Source organism: Podarcis muralis, chromosome 5 (assembly GCF_964188315.1).
Source record: "Podarcis muralis chromosome 5, rPodMur119.hap1.1, whole genome shotgun sequence".
In the NCBI taxonomy this organism is placed as follows: domain Eukaryota; kingdom Metazoa; phylum Chordata; class Lepidosauria; order Squamata; family Lacertidae; genus Podarcis; species Podarcis muralis.
In genome coordinates, this window is record NC_135659.1 from 97,605,987 (window position 1) to 97,618,865 (window position 12,879).

The following is a 12,879-nucleotide window of genomic DNA, read 5'->3' on the forward strand; positions in this document are numbered from 1 at the left end:
GTCATTTAAGGGGGCTCGACTCACAGATCAGAAGAACGCCGTTGCGGCTGGGGGAAGGAGAGGAAAGAGGTTAGAGGGTTTGCAAAAGGAAATAGAAAGGAAGGAAAGGTGATTAAACCTGCATCCTTGTGTGGTGCCCAAACCCGCTTGCCGGTGTGCCAAATAGGAGAGGGTTCTGCACTTCCTCACAGCTGCGCTCAGCAGGCAGTTTGAAGGCTGAACACACATTTCCAAGCCCCAACTGGTAGAGATGATAACCTTACTCTCTATGTGCCCACCCCACCACTTCTGTCTGTGCTGTTCTCCAAATGTGGATAGGGTATTAAAAAGGTAAAGGGACCCCTGGCCATTAGGTCCAGTCGTGGCTGACTCTGGGGTTGCGGCGCTCATCTCGCTTTACTGGCCGAGGGAGCCAGCATACAGCTTCCGGGTCATGTGGCCAGCATGACTAAGCCGCTTCTGGCGAACCAGAGCAGCGCACAGAAATGCTGTTTACCTTCCTGCCAGAGCAGTACCTATTTATCTACTTGCACTGGTGTGCTTTCGAACTGCTAGGTTGGCAGGAGCAGGGACAGAGCAATGGGAGCTCACCCCGTTGCGGGGATTCAAACCACCAACCTTCTGATTGGCAAGTCCTAGGCTCTGTGGTTTAACCCACAGCACCACCCACGTCCCACGGACAGGGTATTAGGTACCACCTAATGCCCTTTCCACGGTTGGAAAAAAGCAACATTTTTGTGGCGCAACACCTAGGAACTCCCTGCGGATGAACACTTTCACTGAACCCTTTTTGGTGCCTGTGAGAAACATTTTCGTTTAGGAAAGTCTACCCAGATATTTAGAACGTTTGCATGTGTTTTAATCGTACCACTGATTGTAGTTATTATTTGAATGCTTTAATAGCCATTTTAACTATTTTTACGGATAAAAACAGTTATTGTGTTATTCTTTTTGTAAAGTGTTCAAGGTTTATTGGTTTTTTTCATAATCAAATGAAATGTATTTTTTTGTATTTTTAAGTTTTAATGTATTTTTAATCTTTTGTTGGAAGCCATCCAGAGTGGCTGGGGAAACCCAGCCAGTTGGGCAGGGTAGAAACAATAAATTATTATTATTATTATTATTATTATTATTATTATTATTATTATTATTAGCAGGAGCAGCAGCAGCAGCAGCAGCAGCATAAAATAAAATAAATAAGCATGCAACCTGTCCTCTGCCCCCGATTGATCGCTTCACACTCTCTGATATCCATGAAAACTCAATGGAGTCTTTAAGATATATTTGCAATATTCATTTCATTTATAGCCCGACTTTTCTTCTCCAAAGGAGCTCACAGTGGCATACAAATTTCTCCTCCTTCTCCCCTTTTTATCCTCACAAGAACCCTGTGAGGTAGATTAGGCTGAGAGGAAGGGAGCTTCCATAGCTCAGGGGGGATTCAAACCCTGGGCTCCTGAGTGATAGCCCAACACTCTAACCACTACACCACACTGGGTCTCCAGCATATTTTCTGAATGTCTCTTTGTCCCCCCATGAATGAGGTTCTTCTTGTTTTGGGTGTTGGTTGACTGTGTTTGCTGTGGGTGCAATTCTGCCTTCAGAACATGCAGCTCATTGCAAACTGATGTACTTTGGCAGTACAGGCAGTAACTGCAGTTGGAGGGAAATCCCGACGCAACTTTCAGTGTCCATTCAGCCTATCTACGGGACCGCCTCTCCTGGTATGCCCCACGGAGGACCTTAAGGTCCACAAATGACAACATTTTGGAGGTCCCAGGTTGCAAGGTGGTTAGATTGGGCTCAACTAGGGCCAGGGCCTTTTCAGTACTGACCCCGACTTGGTGGAACACTCTGTCACAAGAGACCAGGGCCCTGCAGGACTTAACATTTTTCCACAGGGCCTGGAAGACAGAGCTGTTCCGCCTGGCCTTTGGTTTGGACTCGGTCTGACCCTTATGTACCCCCCCCCCCTTATGGTCTTGATTTATCAGCTACCTTTTACAATAAGGCTGCATTTTAAATTGCATTTTAACCTGTATTTTAAATTGTTTTTTCTTCTTCTTCCCCCTATTATATTTTTACTGTGATTTTATTGGTGTTAGCCACCCTGAGCCCAGCTCTGGCGGGGTATAAATAAAATGAATAATAAATAATAATAAATAATAAAAAAACTACTTCTTCTTCTTCTTCTTCTTCTTCTTCTTCTTCCAGTGGTGCCCCGCAAGACGAACGCCTCGCAAGACGGAAAACCCGCTAGACGAAAGGGTTTTCCGTTTTGGAGGCGCTTCGCAAAACGAAGTTCCCTATGGGGTTGCTTCGCAAGACGAAAAAATCTTGCGAGTCCCCGCGGTTTTTTTCCGCTTTTCCCTAAGGTGCTAAGCCGCTTATCAGCTGTTCCACTGATAAGCCGCTTAACAGCTGATCGCTGAAAGCCGCTAGACCGCTGTAGCGCTAATCCGCTAAGCTGTCAATGGGCTTGCTTCGCAAGACGAAAAAACCGCTAGACGAAGAGAATCGCGGAACGGATTCTTTTCGTCTTGCGAGGCACCACTGTATCTCTTCTGCTCCACTCAGCTTGAAGCAAAAAATTTCCCTGGGGCAGAATAATACAGTGGTACCTCGGGTTACATACACTTCAGGTTACATACGCTTCAGGTTACAGACTCCACTAGCCCAGAAATAGTGCTTCAGGTTAAGAACTTTGCTTCAGGATGAGAACAGAAATCGTGCTCCGGCAGCGCGGCAGCAGCGGGAGGCCTCATTAGCTAAAGTGGTGCTTCAGGTTAAGAACAGTTTCAGGTTAAGAACAGACCTCCAGAATGAATTAAGTACTTAACCCGAGGTACCACTGTATTACAGAAGGTCGTGATGATTGCTATCTGAAACCACCAGTGGCATAGCGTGGCTTGCTGGTGCCCGGGGCGGGGCAAGTGTTGCACCTTCCTTTTGGACTGGGCAGCTGGGCTGGGGCACATGCTGGGGGGGGGCGTGTGGAGCCCATGCAGAGGGTGAACGGATTCAGCCTCCAACAGGCTCCTCACCTGCTGCCTCCATCCACCTGCCCACTAAACCAACCTGCTGCCAGGTCTCAATGCCTATCATGATTGTGCCCCTTCAAAAATGTGCCCTGCCACCTGGTCTCACCATGCTATGCCTCTGGAAACAATATCCACATTGGGCTGTATCTGACCAAATCGGAGTAGAGCCATTGAGTTCACCCAGCTTGACTTAAATCCATTGGTTTCAATGGGCCAGCTCTGAGTATGACTTAACCAGATTCCCCATCGGAAATCCAGCCTTGCAGGTGACAAGGGCATCTCAAACCACATGGCAGTCATAGGAGAGCATCTCTCCCAGTCCCTACCTGATTCCCTGAATGCATCTATGATTCCATGAATTCGATAAATGTATGGTGCTGAAGGAGACCCTTGAGAGTCCCATGGACCGCAAGAAGATCAAACCTCTCCATTCTGAAGGAAATCAGCCCTGAGTGCTCACTGGAAGGACAGATCCTGAAGCTGAGGCTCCAAGACTTTGGCCACCTCATGAGGAGAGAAGACTCCCTGGGAAAGACCCTGATGTTGGGGAAGATGGAGGGCACAAGGAGAAGGGGACGACGAAGGATGAGATGGTTGGACAGTGTTCTCGGAGCTACCAGCATGAGTCTGACCAAACTGCGGGAGGCAGTGGAAGACAGGAGTGCCTGGCGTGCTCTGGTCCAGGGGGTCACGAAGAGTCGGACATGACTAAACGACTAAACAACAACAACAACATCTGCACTAAGAGAGCCTGTGGTGGTGTATTGCTCAGAGTGTCGAACTCAGAGCCGGGAGAGAAGAACCAGGGTTCAAATTCCCAGTCGGCCAAGCGAAGTTCATTGGGCTGTTGACTGCCTCTCAGGCCTCTCAGCCTGTCCTACCACACAGGGTTGTGGTGAGGCTGAAACGGGGAAGAGGAGAACTACGCAAGGCCACCTTGAGTTCTTTGGAGGAAAGGAAGGGAATAAATGTAATGAATTTAAATGAACAAATAACACACACACCCCTTGCAATTACTTCTGGTATACTAATTTCTTTTATCATTTGGCATCTGTTTCCTTCTGCGATTCCTCCTAATATCATCAGTCTCCCATCATCTTTTTTTCTTAATTTTTATTGATTTTAACATATAAATTATAAAATGTACCACAAAACTTATCACTTATACAATCTTTTTAGACTTCCATCAGCACCTCTGATGATCCACCGTTTTAACCACTTCTTATGCATTTCTTAACTTTATATTGCCTTTACATCTCTTAACAAATCATCCTTCCCCTTCTCCATTTTTGCAATACTTCCAATAATACTCCTCACAAAAATTCTTGCAAACCCCGAAACGTTGTCTGATCTTCACAAATACTTTTCAAATAGTCCGCAAATTTACTACAGTCTTCCGTGAATTTCTGGTCCTGCCGGTTTCGAATCCTTCCTGTTAGTTTATCTAGTTCTGCATAGTCCATTAACTTCATCCTATCAGTCTCCCATCATCAATAGGCATTGCATTACTTTTCCCTTCACTTTATGCTCAAGATGCTTCTATTGCACCGTTTTGCAGTGCGCAGAAAGAGATCACACACCATACAGGTGTCCTCTATCCCAATCTTTCTGTCCAGGGAGACAGCAATGCTTATCCCAAACTATTCACAGTATCCCTTTAACACCTGCCCATTGTCTATATTTTCCAGGAGCACCTCAGGTGTCTGATTTAACACCAAAGCATCTCAGCAGGAACATAAACCCTTCATCGAGGAAGCTATCCCCTCTGACATCTGCAGAGTATAACATCGGGTATCATTTCCTTCAGGATATTTCCATAGGATTCTGCGGAAGCCAATGAAAGCAAGCCCTGCTGAATCAGACCAAGGCTGGTCCATCTCACCCAGTATCCAGTTTCCAACAGGGGACAGCCAGGAACCTCTAAGATGCTCACAAGTGGGGCAACTGGTCTTACTGGACAGCCCTACCCTTCACAAGCGGAGCCAATCCTTTTTTTTGGACCACCTGAGTAGGTGGCTCGCATCACCACTTCTTGTGGCAGTGAGTTCCATAAGCTAACTGTGCGTTTGCATGAAGAAGTCCTTTCTTTGTTCTGTCTGAGCCACCTGCCAGTGAATTTTTTTTAGCAAGTGGCCATAAGAACAAATTATACTACCAAAGAAAGAAAGGCAACTGTGTGCTTTCTCAACACCCTGATCATATCCTCTCTCAGTTAAAAAGCCCCGTGTGATTTTAACTCTCCTCGGGTCAAGGTCCCCAACTCTTTTAGCTGCGATTGCAGCGGGTTGGACTAGATGACCCTTTGAGTTCCTTCCAGCTCTACAATTCTATGATTCTGAGGTTACCCTTTTCTGCATCCTTTTCAACCCTCTGTTTTTAGATTTGCCATTTGCTTTTCACTTCCATGCTGTGCGAGATCTGATTTTGTCCACCTGTTCACACACACATGCACACACACACACCTAGATAACTTCATCATTTGGGCACGAGAGATACCCAGTCACACAATTGTGGTTTTTCAGCTGATGCACCTGGTCTGGAAGAACACAAGCTGTTTTTTTTTTCCACAGCACCTTTTCCAGAGCAGAATGTACCCTGCAAATGCTTCAGATGGAGCAATGCTCAGCTCAGAATGGGCAACATACAGATCTGAGTCCAGGAGCTGGGATTTTACTTCTCTGGGGAGCCCTCGGGAGACGGAGGAAGGCGAGAGGACAGCCTGCCTTATCCCCATCAGCTAGGCCTGGCTGGTGTGCCCACCTATCCCACGATCAGTTCCACTAACAGGTTCTTCAGGATTCTGGAGTGCCTGCCAGCCTGCACGACCTATTTGATTGCAGATGAAAGCAGGGTACAAAAGATGGGTGAGGACAAGTGATGATGAACCATCAGTGAGGCCTCTATTATAACACCTTGAAAGAAAATGTCTCTGACCTCTTAATGCCTCTCCTTGCTCCCTGCCCTGATTCACTTACTGGGTCTCGGGGTGACACTCATGTCCTCTCCTTCCCACTCTATCCTATCCAGAGCTATCTGGATAGGGGGCAAGAACTGGGGTGTGTGTGATAGGGGGATTTCTGTCTTATCTGGTCTTTTGAATCAAACACAGGACCCGCTGGTTCATACCTAAAGCCTTGTGCCTGACTTAATTTGAACACGCATCCCGAACAATTCTTGCCCTGCCTTGAAAAAATATTCCCAGACTAGCATTATTGACAATATCTCAAGGTGAGTGCATTGACCTTCTAAGAAACTGATAATTTTTTATTAGCAGCTTATAGCCGCAACCTGGAAGAGTTTTGAATACATGCAGATCTCCTGGTGGCAATAAGAAAGCATGGACAATAGCTTTGTCTGAAAAATTGAGCAAATAAGCGAAAACCTCGACAGAAAAAAATCCTGACTGAGAGTTCCACGAAGTGGCGTCCTCTGGGCTCCCAGTTACAGCTCTGGAGAAATGTTTTCCCATAATCGCTCTGCTCTTGGGGAGAGCGGGGATAGGGGATAGTGGGGTATCTGTGTATTTACTTTATAAAATTAAATTTAAAAAAGAGATTTTGCCAGATCAGTTTTAAATCGAGCACAACGGACAGCAAATTGCGAACACCTGTCGCAGCATTCGCAAGACCGGCTCAGCACCGAAATTGACCTGTGTTGGCACCGCGTGGTGCGAATAAGCATGGCTCTGGAGGCGAAACCGAACGACCGAGCGGACGCGACCCCTACCTCGTTTCTTCCTCCTGGCTTGAGCGAGCATTTCCATGGAGTTTACGAATAACAGCAACAGGAACAGAATCCACTGCATCTGGCCAGAAATAAATTGGCGCAAGGGAAGAATCAGATCATTCAGGCGGCTGACAGTTCTCCTGCTGCCAAGCGCAGATTGAGCAAAAGGGGAAAACAGCTCTCTCTCTCTCTTTCTCTTTTTGGAGGGGAGTGGGATAAAAGAAAAAAGTGGGAGGAAGAGAAAATGATGGGGACAAAAGCACGGTTCACAGCATCCCCCGTGAGGTGGGTCGTGGCACCAGCTGGTCACCAAATGTGGGCTCTCTATGGTGGCATCAGGGAAGATGGCAGGAGTTCAGCGGCCGGTCCCAAGAACCATGGCGCAGAAGAAGCTTCGGTGGCAGATCCAGGGCACTCTTAGAAGTGGCAGTTCTCCTCCTCACCTGTCTCACGGGCAGCACTCCCAGGCCAAAGGGAACAAAAACCTGCAAATTCCCCCTCTGCAGAGCTCCAGGCTTCACCTCTGCGGAGAGCTGCTGGTCTGCCTTGCGCCGCTCAAGCTGAACTTCTGCCATGACTCGGAAATCAGGTTCAATGTAAAGCCCTTCCAAATTATCGGGGTGGAGTCAGGGAATTAACCGTGTCCCTGCCGGCGAGCCGCTCATTCACCCTTGCCCCCGTGTCGCCGTGCCCCCCCACCCCCCCACCTCGTTAAAGAAAGACAGACTCCGACAGACTTTCTGGATTAGTCAGACACAAATGCTAGTCTCTCCCCCAGACTTTATTTCAGAAAGGGGAAATTTAATCACTTCAATTTACTCAGCCGCATTCCATATGACAAAGTCGGTGTCTTTTGGCAGGGGGTATGAACCGCCAGAGAGAGAGAGAGAGAAATGAAAATCAAAGGGACTCACTCTTTGCATTTTTACAGCCAATGTTTATTACAGCAACTAATAAATTTTCATTTGGTAGCTACTGACCTGGGACGTTTGTTTCCCAACGTTATCTCTGCATCCTGGGTGATTCGCTTCTTCATTCGCTTCAAGTGAGCAAAACAACAGCAGATTTCTTCTGTATGTCTTGCGTGTTCGTTAGCTGCAGTGCTGCTCTTTGAATTTTCCACACATTTTCGGCCAAAAATGAACATTCTCCTGGAAAGGAAAATTCAGATAGATTTTTAAGGGGCGAAACAACAAAGGTCAGAAAACAAGAGGCAGCTGCTTTAAAAAAAATATGGAATAATTTGCCTCTCACAACTGAGCTTCTAATCATTCACATTATCTACATTTGGACAGAACACCATTGCACAGTAATATTAAGGAGGGGGGCCTTGGGAAACTTTTTAAAATAAGGAAACTGCCGTTTTAATTTCCCCCCCAAAATAGCAGCTTAATCCGCCTGGTGACGGAGCGTATTGAACATAAACTTCAATCTTCTTTGCTTTTTAAGATTTGGAAATCTTTGAAATGAAGAATGTTTGTGTGTCAACATTTAGGTATTCATTTAGCAATATTTATATGCCACTTAATCAAACATATCTCTGAAACCATTAAAGGTAAAGGATAAAGGGACCCCTGATCATTAGGTCCAGTCGTGACCGACTCTGGAGTTGCGGCGCTCATCTCGCTTTATTGGCCAAGGGAGCTGGCGTACAGCTTCCAGGTCATGTGGCCAGCATGACTAAGCCTCTTCTGGCGAACCAGAGCAGCACACAGAAAGGCCGTTTACCTTCCTGCCGGAGCGGTACCTATTTATCTACTTGCACTTTGACGTGCTTTTGAACTGCTAGGTGGGCAGGAGCAGGGACCGAGGAACGGGAGCTCACCCTGTTGCGGGGATTCAAACCGCCAACCTTCCGATTGGCAAGTCCTAGGCTCTGTGGTTTAACCCACAGCGCTACCCGCGTCCATTATGCATCTCTAAATAGGGCATGAAATATGCATGCAAAATGATGGTTAAAAACTTTCACAATTAAATGAAAAGATGGCTGCGTATTAATTTATTATTTCTTCTCTCTCTCTGGCCCCCCATCTGCATCCTGCAGTTAAAAAGTAGTATCACACCACTTTAAACATTCATGGCTTCCCCCAGAGAATCATGGGAAGTGTAGTTAAGGGTGCTGAGAATTGTTAGGAGACCCCTGCCCCTATTTCTCTCACAGAACTACAATTCCCAGAGTTCCCTGGGAGGACTGACTGGCTGTTAAATACTTCTGAGAATTGTCATTTTCTTGTGGAAAGTCATCAGCATTTTTATGCAAATTTATCCTAATAGGCACATGTTTGCATGAAATTGTGCCTAATTATGCACCTTTTTGCAAAGCAATTTCCCTGAACGTAATGCATTTTTGTACACTGTTTTTTACTGATATGTGGCTTATCCATGCACATTTCATACCCCAGAATATGCATTTTGGTAAACATTCCTAGGCTGGAGAAAATGCATCGCAAAATTCACCTACAAATGCAAACAGGATCAAATTTCTCCCCCATTCCTAGTGGGAAGGAAAATTGCTGGGGGAGGCGATTTGTAGCAGGATCATACCTTATTGACATTAAGAACTTGGGGCTTTCTGTCCTTTCCACCTTAGTTCTGGGTCTCCAGAACCGTGGAAATATTTCACATTTCGTCCTTTAGCCTTCCAAACTCAGCGGGACCTGAGAATCTTGGGTTTCTCCACCTCCTGCAATATTAAAGAAAGGTTTTCCCCTAACGTTCGACCTCAGCAAAGGCTTCTTGCTTCTTGCCTTCCTTTTATAGATTCTCCTTCTTGCTATCTGAGAACAGCATGTGCACGGCTGGAGGTGGATGAGGGTCAGAAAGAAAGCCACAGATACCTACAAATTTAATGTTGGCGTGCAAAATGATTTTGGCACCTTGGGTTCGGCAAATATGTTCCAGTCCCGAACATCTCCCCTTTAATCTTCTGTTCTCGAGTGTCAGGAAGTGGTGTTCCTTCATCTCTTCCGCCTACAATTTTTCTTCTAGATCTTTGATCAGCTCCATAACTCTGGAGAAATCCTCTCCAACTTTCCAGTGCTTTGCCAGGGCTGCGGTTGCCTAGAAAAGACTCTTTGTACTGGAGACTTTGAAGGGCCAAGCTGCATGTTACCTGGGGCTGGATTCAACCAGTCAGACTAGTGAGAGCCAGAACATGGGCACTGCTAGTGCAATAGGGCTTTCTCCCCCACCAGCCCACACTTCCCTGCTGCCCCCCAAATTGGCCTGGGGATGGCCTTGGAAAAGTCCTCAGAACAGCACGATTGGGGAAGAGAGAGGAGAACATTTCAGCCAGCAAGCAGAAACATTTCTGCTAAACATATGAACTTAACAACTGTGCCCCTATCTGGACAAGGATAACTGTTATGTACTGAGTTGAATAGGATCCGAAATGCAGCACTCTGATTGGTCCTTGTTAAGGTGTGAGTGAACATATCAGACGACACAGCGCTTCTTCAAACAGCTCTTGTTTATTCACAGGCCAGGACAGAACTGAACTGAAGGGCTCAGTCAGCCTGCTTATATAGAGCTCCAGTACCACGTTACTGTAACAACTTTCTAAAACTATCCAATCACTGAACGTCACTTTCGATCCTTCATTTGCATAACTATCTACAGTATCCCCCTGCTGGCCCAGGGCGAGAACTTCAGTACATAACAGTCCTAGAACAATAGGATCCAAAATGCAGCAGTTTGATTGGTCCTAGAACAATAGCATTCAGAATGCAGCAGTCTGATTGGTCCTAGAACAATAGCATTCAGAATGCAGCAGTCTGATTGGTCCTAGAACAATAGGATCCAAAATGCAGCAGTCTGATTGGTCCTAGAACAATGCAGCAGTATTATTGGTCCACAGAAGCCACCCAATCCAGCTCCAGGTGGAAGTGAATCCGCAACCTGATTGGCCTACAGGAGAATCCCGGAATTAGCCAATCACGTGTGACCCATTGTTTAAATAATGTATATAAAGCAGATATTTGGGGGGAACTTCCATTCCTCCTCACCACTATGAGCTGAATAAAGAGCACGAAATCCACTCTCGACTCCGAGTATATTTCAATAACCTACCTAACTTCTGTCATCTGTGCTAGGTTACTGCTAACTGCTAGGTTACTGCAATGCGTTTTTCATGGGACTAACTCATGAAAATGATTTCCAAGATTCAGCTGGTGCCGAATTCAGTGGCTGGGTTGCTCACCGGGGCAAGACGGTTTGAGTGTATTACAACAATCCTGACCCAACTGCACTGGCTGCCATTCAGTTTCTGGTCCCAATTCGAAGTGCTGGTTTTGACCTTAAACGGCTCAGGACTGCAATACCTCAAGGACCTCCTCTCTCCATATGAACCTACCTAGACCCTGAGATCACCATCTGAGGCCCTCCTTTGTGTGCCTCCTCCTCAAGAGGTCCAGAGGGTGGCCACATGAGAGCGGGGCCTTCTCTGCGGTGGCTCCCCATCTGTGGAACACTCTCCCCAGGGAAGTTTGCCTGGCACCTTCAATATATATATTTTAGGCACCAGGTAAAAATGTTCCTCTTCAGCCAGGCCTTTTTGGGTTATCAGCATTCTGTTGTCTTTCAAACATGCTAGTGGGAGGGGGGTATTTATTATTATTATTATTATTATTAATTTATTTTGTGTTCTCGCTTTCTGTTTTTATATTGTGCAGCAGCCTGCGATTTTCTTTTTTAAAAAAATAATTTTTATTCATTTTCCAAACAAGTTTTATACAGTCAGCAAATTATTTTACACTCATGCTTCAATTTTTGACTTCCCTCAGTTTTTCTGTCAATCTTTTGAAAAAATTCTATTTATTGATGCATTTCTAAACATAATATTGCCTTTCCCCACTCCTTTTCCTCTTACTCTCTTTTTTGCAGTATTTCTTACCATTTCACAGCGTCTCTTCAAAACCAACAAGCGTTGTCTGTGCATCACATATATTGTTCAGATATTCTGTAAATTTCCCCCAGTCCTCGATAAACTTTTGGTCTTTCTGGTATCGAATCTTCCCAGTCAATTTGTCCAATTCTGCATATTCGGTCAATTTCCTTCTCCATTCTTCCACTGTTGGAATTTCTTCCTGTTTCCATCTTTGGGCCAGAAGTATCCTTGCGGCAGTCACTGCATATTGAAACAGTTTACAGTCTCTCTTATTGATTTCGTTTCCTACTATTCCTAATAGAAAGGCTTCTGGTTTTTTAACGAACGTGTGTTTCAACATCTTTTTCAATTCATTGTATATCATTTCCTGTGATTTTCAGATGAAGAGTGGTATACTAAGCAAACAAACAAAGCAACATTGAATTCCTCCATTAGACTCCTTTTTCCATTTTAAAAACTATTTCTATACTACCAACTCACATACACCCTCTAGGTGATGCACACAAATATATACAGGTACAAAAAAAACCACAAAATGCCTGGCAGGGACGACAAAACAATCCAAATAGTTATTAAAATGATCAGCTAATCAAGGAAGCTGCCTAGGCCTGTCAGAGGCAGAAGATGCTCAAGAGAAATCTGGAAGTCAACAGTGAGGAGCCCTGCAGAATTTCTGCAGGGAAAATATTCCATCGCAGGCAGCTAGTGACTAAATTAAAGCATGCCTGACCTATAGTTGAAGCCAGCTGGGCCTCAGCAACATGGCGGGGCCACTAACAGCTTCTCCTGAACACAGTTGCCATACAGACCATTTAAAGCACAGTTAAAGCAAATGCACATGAACCCCAAAGAATTCTGGGAACTGTAGTTCTGAGAGGAGTAAACCGCAGTTCCCAGGATTCTTCGGGAGGGATGTGATTTAAACGTTTGGAGCGCATGCAGCCTTTGTGACTGATATGAGGAGGAGATGAGGGTTCAAGTGGTCCTTAAGGGATCCCAGACCCAAGTTGTAACGTAAAGGTAAATAGGTTAAAAAAGGTAAAGGACCCCTGGACAGTTAAGTCCAACCGAAGTTGTATATTGACAAGAGACAGACAGACAGGAGACAGATAGAGAAGTAGATAAATAGAAAAATGTGAGCTTTCTTGTTGAGCTTTTGCCGTTTTTGAGCTATTTTTATGGAAAAAAATTGGCAAAAACGGCACTGCCGCCATGGGCTGCCATGCG

At 45.5% G+C, this 12,879-nt stretch overlaps 1 protein-coding gene across 1 annotated transcript in view; it reads right to left on the bottom strand.

Annotated features, from left to right (window-relative positions):
* RSPO4 (R-spondin 4) overlaps nucleotides 1–7,119 on the bottom strand; it is a 36,594-nt gene extending 29,475 nt beyond the window's left edge. The window contains exon 1 of the mRNA XM_028732052.2: nucleotides 6,768–7,119. Coding sequence (XP_028587885.2) covers nucleotides 6,768–6,846 — 79 coding nt within the window. The 5' untranslated portion in view covers nucleotides 6,847–7,119. The remainder of the gene's footprint in view (nucleotides 1–6,767) is intronic.
* Between the last annotated feature and the right edge of the window lie 5,760 nt (nucleotides 7,120–12,879).